At 40.5% G+C, this 13,331-nt stretch overlaps 1 protein-coding gene across 2 annotated transcripts in view; it reads right to left on the bottom strand.

Moving 5' to 3' along the window:
* The window catches only part of FOXK2 (forkhead box K2), a 34,285-nt gene extending 25,250 nt beyond the window's left edge, over positions 1-9,035 (bottom strand). The window contains exon 1 of one of the 2 annotated variants that reach the window (XM_035104753.2): positions 8,505-9,035. In XM_035104753.2, the coding sequence (XP_034960644.2) occupies positions 8,505-8,896 (392 nt within the window). In that variant the 5' untranslated portion in view covers positions 8,897-9,035. The remainder of the gene's footprint in view (positions 1-8,504) is intronic. The other variant, XM_035104752.2, reaches the window with a different exon arrangement.
* Between the last annotated feature and the right edge of the window lie 4,296 nt (positions 9,036-13,331).

The following is a 13,331-nucleotide window of genomic DNA, read 5'->3' as shown; positions in this document are numbered from 1 at the left end:
GTCTACAAGCTCTGTTTATAGAGTTTCTGTTTACCAGAAAAAATACAAACACATCCATGAAAGTTTCTGCAAAACTAAGTGGGACTATAGTTGCCAATGCTATTTACTGTATTTAACAGAAAATTTTGCTCATGCTATGTGACATAGTGCAATGGGCAGAGCTACAGTGAAGGCTGCCATCATGTAACCTCTGCTATAATTTTCAGGATCCAGCCACGAGCATCAACAAAAATCCAAGTTCCTCCTTTTAGTAACACTTCCTGCTGCTGCTTTTGTTACCCCAATTTTGTTTTATGGATCCAGTATTAGTAGCTTCAGTCATTAATAATAATAATAATAAATAATTTATTCATACCCCACCCTTCATGGTTCAGAAACCTGGGCTCAGGGTGGCTAACAACAAATTTAAAACATTTAATTGTAATACAACACAAAAGCAGCATAAAATACAGTATAAAAGCATAAATAACAATAAAATTCAAGAATCAATTTGGGGAAAATCCACCCAATAAACATTATAGTCACCAGGGCTGGCTGGCTAAATTAGACCTACGGTACTTGGGCCAGCGAGGAGGTCAGGGGAGAAATAGCTGTGGGGTCCCAGAGCGGGTAATCTTCATAAAAAGGGGGAGGGGGGAAGAGAAGGGAAGGGAAATAAAAGATCAGGCTGAGTTCAAATTAAAGGCCAGGTGGAATAGCTCTGTCTTACAGGCCCGGCAGACGGTTAAATCCTGTAGGACCCTAGTCTCATGGGACAGAGCATTCCACCAGGTCGGAGCCATCAATGAAAAGGCCCTGGCCCTGATGGAGAATAGTCTGACTTCCTTAGGGCCCAGGATCTCTAAACTAGGGGTCAGCAAATTTTTTCAGCAGGGGGCTGGTCCACTGTCCCTCAGACCTTGTGGGGGGCCGGACTAAATTTTTTAAAAAAATATGGACGAATTCCTATACCCCACAAATAATCCAGAGATGCATTTAAAATAAAAGCACACATTCTACTCATGTAAAAACACCAGGCAGGACTCACAAATAACCCAGAGCTGCATTTTAAATAAAAGGACACATTCTACTCATGTAAAAACATGCTGATTCCCGGACCGTCCACGGGCCGGATTTAGAAGGTGATTGGGCCGCATCCGGCCCCCGGGCCTTAGTTTGGAGACCCTGCTCTAAACTATGGTTATTCATGGACCTTAAAGTCCTCTGCAGGGAATACCAGGAGAGGCAGTCCCGTAAATACGAGGGCCCTAAGCCAGAAAGGGATTTAAAGATCAAAACCCACAATAGATTAAGTAAGGTGATCATCTGTAGCTTATCCTCCACCCTCGTATGTTAATGGGGTTGATGTGAACCCCAGCAGCAGTTTGAAATATTTGCAAAACATCTTAGCAAAACCAGAACCACTTTACAATCCATGCTGGCTTCATCATGACTTAGTTAACACTCTTATAATGCAACCCTGTAACACTGGATTCTTATTTATAATATTTTTTAGGACTCTGTTAGGCTACTGGGATACACTGGGTCCCTTCCATTACAGTATTTACTGTAGTTACAGGTAGGTAGCCGTGTTGGTCTGATGTAGTCAAAACAAAATAAAAAAATTCCTTCCAGCAGCACCTTGGAGACCAACTAAGTTTGTCATTAGTGTGAGCTTTTGTGTGCATGCACACTTCTTCAGATACCTTCAGTATTTACTTCAGTATTTACTATGTAATATTTCAACTAGGCATCTTTTGTTTTCCGTTTTATTTTCTCTCCTGTTAGAACTCAGTGCTTCACCAATGCATCTCTTTTGTTTTCTCCTCCAGGGCTCTCTGATAGCACAATAAGGAATTTAGATTAATATTCTGGTGTCCCAATTTACCATATTTCTTTTAAAATTCAAGGTTCATAATATTTGTTTATAGCTAGAAGCTGAAAATGAGTCTGCTGGATCCCAATAACAGATTGATATATTGTGTAAAAAAGAAAGTAGAGGTTTAAACTATGCTGTGAATGAAAAACTAAATAAACCAAAAGGAAGGAAGAGAGGGAGGCACCAGAACAGGAAACCTAGAGATGAAAAGACCTCAAGGTGCCCAATGATGCCCAATGCATTTTAAATCAGAAGAGCTTTACCTCAGAAAAACTAAAGCAGTTTCTTCTGAGGATCTGTTTAAAACTGTTTAAAAGAAACTTGTTCAGTTACCATTAGGAAAATACTCCTGAACTGAAATCCACTGGACTCAGGTTGATTATAGCACCCCCTTGAAGTCACATCTATTCTTCATATGCTTAGAATGTAAGTGGCATATGAAAGGGCACAGATGTCAGTTATTGCAGTTTGTAGAATACATGCAGTGGCAATGTATTAACCAGCAAACATCTCCTATGAATTGTGCCAGATGTCAAATAGTAAAAGCATTTTTTTTTTTACTATTTAGTTGATGCACAGCAGAAGTTATTCCATGGGATTCATAGTCGGTTACAAGTTTTTGATCTTGTTTATAGCAGTTGAACACCAATGCTGTTCTACACCTGTCTTGGGAACAAAACTGATGCCTAGTGTTTTAAACAGAGTATTCACTAATGGGTTTAGATCAGATCTCTTGCCTTCTGTAAGTGTCTAATGTTCAAGAGCAAGAGGCTATCACCAGCTGTTTCTGTTTTCAGCATGATAAAGGTTTCCTTTCGCCTGTATTAGAAACTTATTGATGTACTACTCTTTGGGAATCCTACATTGTATGTTAAGAATCAAGCTACACATTTATACTGGATATTTGTGATTGATTTTTTTTAACTGAAATGTAGTTTTAAGTTCAGTTTGTATAGAGTAGCATGTGTGTTCTTTTGAAGGGGGTGTTTAAATCTTCCCCACGTAATTTTCTCCTAATAATACCCACTCCCAAACCCATCACTGCTGTTTATCCAACAGGTGTTGGGGGCAAATTGGAAGCTCCCTGCAGCTTCATTTCATTTTTAAAAACATTTAATAAATCAGACAAGGATTTCGCATTTAACAGGTGGTTTGACCCCAAGACAAGTAGTAAATTGAACCTTTCTTCAATTTCTTAAGCAATCCCTCCTAGAGGTTCTATGGATTACTGTATCACAAGATTAGAATTCTCTGTTCATACTACCTATGTTGAACTAAAACAAATCTTATCTCAAATTTTAAATATCTGCCACAGTATAGTAAGATTTATTAGTGATTCACTGGAAATTGTGGCTATTCCTTTTCTCAATGAATAGAATTTGGAAGATAATGATTCATAAACCCACTCAGTTCAGTTTGTTTACATACAATATTGAAGAGACATGCTAGTAAGGGCTAAATCAAAAGTTGTCTACAGCAAAGAACTGGATTAAATGAAGCAGGGTAGAGACTCTTCATCTGAAAGAGTTACACCTTAAACTAAGCATTTCTAAATATTATTGTGCTTGAAAGACTCCTTATTGTGAAAATATTATTGCTATTTGTATTTACTGCTTAAATGTATATATACATTTATATGTATTTAAAGTGATAACTACCACACGGGTAGCGCTTTGGGTTAAACCACAGAGCCTAGGGCTTGCCGATCAGAAGGTCAGCGGTTCGAATCCCCCCGACGGGATGAGCTCCCGCTGCTCGGTCCCAGCTCCTGCCAACCTAGCAGTTCAAAAACACGTCAAAGTGCAAGTAAATAGGAACCACTACAGCGGGAAGGTAAACGACGTTTCCGTGTGCTTCTCTGGTTCACCAGAAGCGGCTTTGTCATGCTGGCCACATGACCTGGAAGCTGTACGCCGGCTCCCTCGGCCAATAACGCGAGATGAGCGCCACAACCCCAGAGTCGGTCATGACTGGACCTAATGGTCAGGGGTCCCTTTACCTTTACCTCTACTCCTAAAGATAAGACACAACACATCACTGAGACTTCAAATAAATACCATCAAAACCAAGAAGCAATCACTGACATCATTCTTTTATTCCAGATATGTGTGTTTATTTTGAAAACATGTATAAGCACGCAGTATTTTAGAGACTGAAACATAGAACATCAGTTTCTTATTTCTACTAGAAAACTACACATAACAGTACCGGTATATATAGTCTGACTTGGACCACAGCTGTTGTAACCATCTGAAAATCCACTCCTAAGCACTGGGGAAGCCTCTGGAATAGTATTGCATCTGGACAGCAACAGGGAACTGATAAAAATCGAGGGGAAGCAGAAGTGCTGTCCACCATGTTGCAACTTGAGATCCCAACATCTATCTAATGTTAATTCTACAGCAGTCAATAGATATCAATCATTCATGTTTTTATTACTAATGCTCAAAGCAGTGATGGCCAACCTTTGGGGTAAGTGTGTCTAAAACTCCAGTTCACAACGTAAGAGTGCTACTCTAATACACACTAATGAATAGATGCAGTCCTCCTGGAGTCTAGTATAATTTTGCCTCTAAACTACAGAGAAACTGTTGCAAAGAGAAAGCTGGCAGGAGTGCATATGGCATAATCACACTTGCAATCTTTCTGCTCCTGTCCAGTTGTGCAGATGTCTGCTCCTTGAGCCACAGGTTGGCCACTTGAGCAACGAAGGATACAACTTTAAACAATTCATTTATAAAAAGAAAAGTGATCAATGTGTATACCTATTAACTGCAAGACCTCCACCTTAACCTTTGCTGTGCAGTCAACAACTATTTACCATACTTCTCAGTATTTACACATTTTAGATACATATATGGATTGAAAGAAGGCTTCCATCTTTCTAGGTTTTAAACTAGAATGAAGACATCCCAAGCTGTGTTTTCAAATTTTATTATTTCTAAGATGACTTAACTGCTATGAAGAATTAATTTAAACAAATTTTATAAATTATTTTAAGTGGCCAATACTGGGTTTCTAAGGTATCCAAACAGGAGGGGGGTGGAACACCTGAATACGCAATTGGGATTTGTCAGATTAAGGATTTGCGATGTATACAAACTGCTTCCTCAAAACACAAATACTAAGCAAGACAAACACCATGGCTTGTATGTAAAACAACTACAGTTACAGTCTGAGTCAAAATTCTCTGTTTAAGTTAAACAAAACCTGCTATGTAACCACGATAAGGATACATGTAACTCATAGCTGACTATCTCCATTATCAATTTCTACTAGTATTATGACAGATGGAACAATTCCAGGCTACTCATTGGTAGCATACACATTTGAAAATAAGTATTTTTACTATAAAGAGTAAAAGCAACTGAATTAGCCCATGAGAAAAATTCCAAGAATACAGTAGGGCAATACCCTTATTAGTCTCCTAACCAATATGTCACAAAATAGATTTTTACTATCTATTCTTTAGGGTGTGGGACAACCATAACATTAATTAAGGTCAAATCTCTGAGTGTCAGACCAAAAACTCCAAAGAAAAAAGGAGGATTGGTGGAACAGCAAAAAAATTAAAAAAACCAAATATGGACTGTAACACAGAAGGTTAATGTGAATTTCAGATACGTAACTTATATGAAAAATATACAAGCTAACTTAAAGCTCCCTAGTTCATTGTAAACAAAATTTACAATGTGTCACTTTAAACTGAATCTCAAAGCAGGATTGCCTGTCTACAAAGAGACTTCAAGTGTGTAGTACACTAATGCAAAACATTGCTTTGCACTGTGCACAAGTTGCAAAATGAGCTGTATGACTAGAAGTAACAAGAATTAAAATCTATGAGTTATTTCTAAGTAAACATGGTAAGAAGCAAGATACAAAACATAATTTGGAACTCTTGCACAGCTAAGCTATTCAAGCTCCATTTTAATAGTTTTTAAACCAATGATTATTAGATTTAAACAAGATCTATGTCATACAACTTTGTAAAAACCTTATTTCTTGGCAACAGAATTCAAGGTTTCTTTATATGCCTTCACATTATAAAAGGATTTGATTCTACAAGCTGAAACATGAGCTTAACTTTCCTACTGAAATGAAAATAAGTTTTGATTAAACCACCAATATTTGTAAGCTTCCACACACTCTTTTTCAGCATGAAGATATAAAGACATTAAAAGCTGTTGAGCCTAAATGAAAGCCGGACTAACTACTCATAGCTAAACAGGCTTTTTCAAAGTCTAAGTAAACACCACTGATGAAACCCTGGCAAAGCTCCTAACTGACTTCAGTGGGGTGGAATTTCACTCCAGGTCCCTTGGTAAGCAGATCTCAAGATTACCTAAGCACTCATTCTGAAGTTAAACAATAATAAGATCCCTTATTATTTACAATATTCTACAAGACTGTCCAGTACCACATAAGAGACTTTCAATGTTTTATTGTTTTGCCTATGGCCTTCAATCCACTATGAGTAACAGAAAGATGCTAGAAATATATGCCTTCACATTATAAAAGGATTTGATTCTTGAAAGTGATGAAAGGATCAACAAGGAAATTGCACACAGGCTGAGCTGCTCAAGAGGAACATAACTAATCACACACCAGGTTACTGGACTAGACCTTGATTTTAATTCTAAGTCCATCTACTTGAAATTTTGACTGAAATCGCCAATGCTTGTATCCAATTAAATACATTTGAAATTAAGTTTATTGGGGTGGAGGGAGTTGTAAAAGAAAGTAAGACGAAAATCTCAAATAAACTATTGACAAAAAATCAGCTGTAAATTCCACATAATTACACATTAAAAGTTAATAACTAGTTATTTCACATAAATATAGCATTATCAGTGTGCTGCTTAAAACAGCATCAGTCTTAATATTTGCATATTATATCAAAATTTATTTTGCAAATGGTATCTCAGTGTAGGTGATGTACTATGTTACACCATTCTCAGACACACCACAGGTTGGAATGCTGTGACATGTCACTAACACAGCTAGCTACATCCTGAAATTAACATTTTAAACAGCATTTTTTTCTTGAGGGTGATTTAACCATTTAATGACTTTGAACTTTCCCAACTTTGGGGGGGGGCTTGCTATTTGTGCATATAATGCACTGAAGGGAATCATGACAACAATAACAGATGTAATCACAGAGCAGTCTTATTTCAAACCACGTGTTACCTCACTTCCTATATTCCTAGATTTGTAAGGTCTTCTGAAAACTATCACAACCCATTAAGCTACAAAATTAAATAAAGTATTCTCTCAAAATCATCACAATGAACAGACCAAATTCACAAATGAAATACTTAAGAGAATTTTCCTCACAAATGAATATTCAGATTCACAGTGACAAATCATCAGGTGTGGATTGGAGCAGAAAGTATCATTTCAAATTTTAAAATTAAGTTACCTGCTCCCATCACTCAATATAAAACTGATTTTTTTTAATTACAGTATATTAAGTATATGAAGCACAACCATGATTAAAAACAATGTATTTGTGTCTTCCTAACAGATTCCTTTCAGTTTCAACAAAATAACTCAACAAGGCAAAGCAGACTATTTGCTTTGCTTTTCTGTATCGTTGCCAACAGTATGAATGGAAGTCACAGTTGACAGAGGTCAAACAAGTCATTTAACTATATTGACAATACAGCATTATACACAGAAACATAACTAAGCAATGGTAAAAAGTATTGAAGTGCCTAAAAAGGGCTGACTTAAAACAAGTGTTGTTGGGGCTTTTTTTATTTAGAAAATTGGTTAACAAGCAATAATATTTAAATACCTCCGAAAACTATTGTGTTTCAAAAGGGGTGTTCCATTAATATTTCCTAATCGATACCATTTCAAATCAGCACATTTCTAAACCATACCACACTTTCTGAATTATTATTATTATTATTATTTTTAAACCCCAGTGTGACATTTTAGCCACAAGGCTATTGTATCATGAGGCATTCTTGTTCAGAGCACGGAATGGAGGTCTGTAGTGCTTCGTTTTCCCTTGGAAGACACGGTGCCTCCTGTAGCATGGGGGAAATACAAATCGATAAGATGACAGATGTGCGTGGCTTGAAAGGAGGCTCTCGCCCCGATCAACGCTGCGGGCAAAGGGGTTACTGTATTTTGTTGAGGACTGTGCAGCCTTTACGACTTAAGCCTCGAACCAACACGAGTTACATCCAAATAAATACAGTACACCGCCTGGTGGGGGGGGGCTGGGATATATATAAATCATTACGGCTCCAGAAAGCGCTAGGAAACCGGGCGAGCGACCACGCGCGATGCCCACGCCAGCCTGGCAGAAAAGAAACCGGGCTCAGGTGGTGGTGCTGCTCCTTTACTGCAGACACCCTTCAAGCCTCCTTGCCCGGGTGCCGCGGACAGAAAGAGCCTTAAGGCGTGGTGCCGTCCCTCCCTTTCCTCCGGAGCGTCTGGCGGAGAGGCCTGAACCCGCCTCTCTCACGCCCCCCTGACTGACACACCGGGAACGGGGAAAGGGGGGGAGAGAGACGGAGAGAGAGAGAGGAGAAAAGAAAAGGAGGTCACAGTGCCGCCGGAGCGCGTGTTCCTTCCACCCGTCCACTTCACACGCACCGCCCGGTAGTCCCTCCCTCCGCTCCGCACTTACACTCGGGGCAGCTGCAGCGGCGGCGCCCCCCGGCGCTGGAATACCCCGTCCACGAAGACGCCGTTCTTGCCGAGGCAGCGCAAATAGAAATCGCCCCCGCCGCCAGACGGTACAGGGGCGGCAGGGGCGGCAGCAGCACCATCGGGCTGGGGCCCGGTCCCATCGGCGGCGGCGGCGGCGGGGCCGGCAGTGCTGTTGGCGGTGGCCTGGGCGGGCGGGGCCGTGAAAATCTCGAGGTGCCTCCTGGAGATGAAGCTGGAGTGGCCCATGCTCACGTCCACCGACCCTTGCGAGGAGTTGCGGCCGATGGTCACCGAGCGCTTCTTCATGAGGTATTCGAACTCGCGGCCCTCCAGCCGGGCCACGGCCGCCGCTGCCGTCCCCGCCGCCATCTTGGCCGAGACAGCGCGCGGGACCGAAGGGGGGCCCCCCTCCGTCAATCCCCCCACCCTGCGCGCGCGTGCGCGCCCCCCGCCTCCCCCACACGCCGCCCGCCGGGCCGGCCCCAGACACCGACAGACACAGCAGCGGAGTGCTACCGTGCAACGCACACTTTCACGCAGCCCCCCCCCCCCGCGTCCGCCGGACGGGCGGCCGGCTCGGCCAATGGGCGCGCTGCACGCCCATGGAGCTATTCCGCACATGCCAATCGCAACTGGCGCCGGGACCAAGCGCAAGGCAGCAAGGTAGATTGTGCCTCAGAACAGACAAGACAGCCAGGCAGGCGGCAGAAAAACGCGGACTGGATTATGTATATATATATGCACACTGTATATATTTTAAGTGCTTGGAGCGGGTGGTGGGGAATCTGATGCCTATTACTCCTTGCTTCAGGAACTGCTCTCCAGCAAGAGTGGATAATACCTTACGCTTGTAAACAGATACATAAATTCCAGAGGCAACTCATATCATCTTCATACAAACATAAGCATGCAAATCTGAAATAAGCAAAGGAGGCAGCTTTCACTTTTTTCTTACTCAAGGGGGAAAAGTCCCATTCATATATATTTATATTTTTGTAGCACTCAACTTCATATACACTACCCTGACTAACTGGATGCCTACACACAGTGTCATATCTCTCCCCCACCCATTGATTATTATTATTGTGGGAAAGATAAGGGCAGTATTTGCATGTCACCCTCAGCTCCATTTCCATTCTGATAGTTCTCACTGGAGGCAAATAGCCATACAGATTACAGTATTTAGGTCTCAGTCTACAACACAGACTACTTACATATTACCATTCCGTTCTTCCCTTTCAACCTAAATCAATTCTATATCAGACTGTAGCTGTAGTGGAACGCATGATTGATTGTCATGCAAAAAGGTCCGAAGTTCAAACTAATGTGAGCCTAGCATGCGCCAAAGATCAGGCACCTATCCCGGGTCACTGCCTGCTGTAGATGGAGGAGAAACTGTGATAAGGATCTTATTAACGGCAGATGCATGCAAGTGGGTGGTCCTTGAGACCTATCCTGATCCAGTCCTAAACCTTTTGAATGTTAAAATTTAAGACTAGCACCTTGGTGATGAGTTGTGTTCCTTATACGGTACCTAACTGCCACTTTAGTATCAAACTTGTAATGTTCTATATACCATGAATACTGAACTTTTAAATAATTTTCTCACTGATTCAAACACTTTCTCTCTGCAGGTTGCCCAAGTGTAGCACATTTTCTGTTAATATTTTATTCAGCAAATAAAAATGCCCTTTGAACTAAATTTGCTTCTAAAATTTTAATATTTTGCAATGGGTTGTTTTAAATGTTATTTTAATTCATTTTAGTTTAACGCTTAGTTTTTGATATGAACCCTAAACCAAAATACTGGGTTTGGTTTTGTTTTTGCAAAAATAAAAGACTCTATCTTCAAGAACGTAGCTGTGGTTCTTGATTTTATTGTACAACACATACATGAACTTTCTGGCATTTTAATAGCTCTCCAACCTGACTGGGTCTACAGAATGCATTAGTGGAACATAGGTAACACAATCCTAGCAATGCAAGTTAGTCTCATTGGGACATCCCCAGGCAAGCAAGTTTAATATTGCAACCTATTTCTACATAGGATTCGGATACATTATACCCTGTTGAATTCCATAGGTCCTAGGCAGGAGATCTCATTCTGAGTATTTCCAGGGCAGCAGTGTGATGTTGCAATCCTAGGCACACTTCCTTAGAATTGAAATCAATTGAACTTACTGAATTCAGAATGCCTTTACTTGCAAGGCCAATTAAAAGGAATAGATTTGAACCTTCCCTAAATATTAAAAACAATTCAAAGTTATATTACGGAATTCCCAACACCTATCTCCTGTAGTATAATAGAAAGTATGTTTAATTGTGGGTTTAGCTCAAACTAAAAAGAAAATTATACAGCTCTTGTGTATTCTAATATACAGTACAAGCAAACATTACTACTTCACCAACCAAATAATCTTCCATCCCCATGCACACTATTCTGGGGGTTCTCCTGATCCTCCGCAGCTGATTTGGGGTGGAGCACATCAGGAAATAAAAATAAAATAAAAAGCCCCTTTGCATTAGCAGGACTCCTTGCACTGGCTCCTACTAATGCAACTGTTTTGTTAAATCAGAGTCTAGAGAGATGCTGTGACTCAGTTCACCTGATTTTAGAGTTTCATCAAGGTGTCTGAAGTCTCCCATAATTTCTGCAAACTGAACTGGAGCTCATAAAGTGCTCTCGCTCAGATCCAAAGACCAGTTTGAAATATTCTGAATAACGCTAGTATTCCAAACAAGCCATTCAGCTTTTAAAAGCTTCTTGGTAATCATTCATTCATCCCACACTTTATGGTGCATTTCCCAGTCACTTTCCTAACTGCAAAAAAGCCTCTCTCTGTGTGTTTTTAAAGTTTATTTGTTGCAGTAAGGTGACAAAGCACTTTAATCTAATTTAATTGCACAAACCTAAGTTTCTGGTGTAGCCTTATATCCTTCCCACAAATTAGTGACAGTCTGGAGACACCAAAATATTATTGGGGGCAGGAGTAGGGAAAATAAAACATATGAGCATAGCTGCCAAGTTATCCCCTTTTTAAAGGGATTTTCCCTTATGCTGAATAGGCTTCCTCGCGAGAAAAGGGAAAACTTGGCAGCTATACATATGAGACTTTATACTAAGTCAAACTACTTCTCTATCTAGTCCAATAAGGACTGTCAGCAGTCCTTCAGAGTCTTTGGCAAAGACATTCCAGTCGCTTTCACTACATGATCCTTTAACTGGAAATGCCAGTGATGCAGCCCAGCATTTTCTGCATGCAAAGCGTGTCCTCTGCCACAGAGTTGTGATCCTTGACCAACCCAGGCTGAGACAGACTGGGCATGTGATCATTTTGTATGTCTCTATATAAACTGTAGAATCTCTTATTAATTCACATAATGTACAACCGGTTTATTAATAAAATACATTACAGATTGTTATATGTATGTTCTTTGTCACATCCATCCTTCGTTTCACAGTTTATCTATTTTGGGCAAATTCCAGTCCAGAAGTCTGAAAAAATCCTTGCCTGTTATTTTGTCCAACACAAATGTCTGCAGTTGGTTTACAAACCATGCTACCCACAATGCTCTGGGCGTCAAGCTGCTTATGGAGGTTGTAACACGCCGTGCAATAATCTCCGATTAACTAAATTATATAGTCTTGGCGCCCTGAATAATATACACAAGTAAACTACTTCGCTTTCAGGAAGCCCCCTCCGTTGCTTCCTGTTCAATCTGCACTTTACACAGCCCCCTTCTGGGAGGAATTAACAAACCTCGATGCTGCAGCAAGACATGTGCTTTTGAGATGACATCATCCTCAGCGTCTGAGCAGTGACCTAGGCAGAGTGTGTTTGTAAATACAGAAAAGGGCCTTGGGGGTGGGGCCGGCAGAACAATTGGTACTGGAACATAGGGCTGTTAAATCAATGAGATGCCGTTTCAGGGACTAGATTAGGCCATTTTGAGTTGACAAATGTTTCAAAGGCAAGACTTTGCGTGATACAACTGAGCCAAGGGCAGGTTAAGGAACAGCCTCGACTTGAAATCCAGGCAATTTAAAATAATTGTTGAAGTCGTTTCATGTGCCGCCCCTATTATTAATGTGGAAATTGCTGTATGTGCTCTACTAAGCAAACGTTTCTTTAAAAAATTAAATACAAACTGTGCCTCATTTTTTGTTTCTAATACATATGTGAAGAATAACGGTTGATGCACATCACTACAGGGACCTCAGGAATATCCTTATTTGTTCTGAAATAAACACAACCACCAGCACAATCTGAAAACCCAGCTTACATAGCAGTTGTATTCAATGAATGCTGTTTAAATGGTTAATGGGAATCATTGCTTTTTCTGTTTTGCATAAGCAGACAAGTCTGGGAGCACAGAAGTAGAATAGAAACTGCAGCATTTTCTGTGTTTGAGATTTGATCATTGTGACTTTTCTGCTCTCTATATCAGCAGGAGTCATCTCCATCCCAGTCTGCCTTTGACCTGATAGGAGTGGCTTGCAATTTCCTTTAATCAAATCTGGGCTCCTATGAATTTGTAGAATAACAGTGTGCTGCAATGTCAAAACTGAAATGTAATGGTGGCAGGCATTATTTGTTTAGCCTTTTAAAAGTTCACTACACTACTCTGCTCTACAATTACATTAATTTAAATAAAATGTACACTGTTTGCCTAGTTTTTAAAATGTCAGAAACTAAATAACTGCATGCTCTTGTTTCAGGGGCCTGATCTTTTAAGAGTTATCACCAGACTTGAGGTTGCCCAGCTTTCTGCCAGTGTTGAAGTGGCACTGCTGGTGAAATAC

This window comes from Zootoca vivipara, chromosome 2, assembly GCF_963506605.1.
Source record: "Zootoca vivipara chromosome 2, rZooViv1.1, whole genome shotgun sequence".
Lineage (NCBI taxonomy): Eukaryota > Metazoa > Chordata > Lepidosauria > Squamata > Lacertidae > Zootoca > Zootoca vivipara.
Note: the sequence above shows the minus strand (reverse complement) of the source record. Positions and strands in the feature narration are given on the sequence as shown.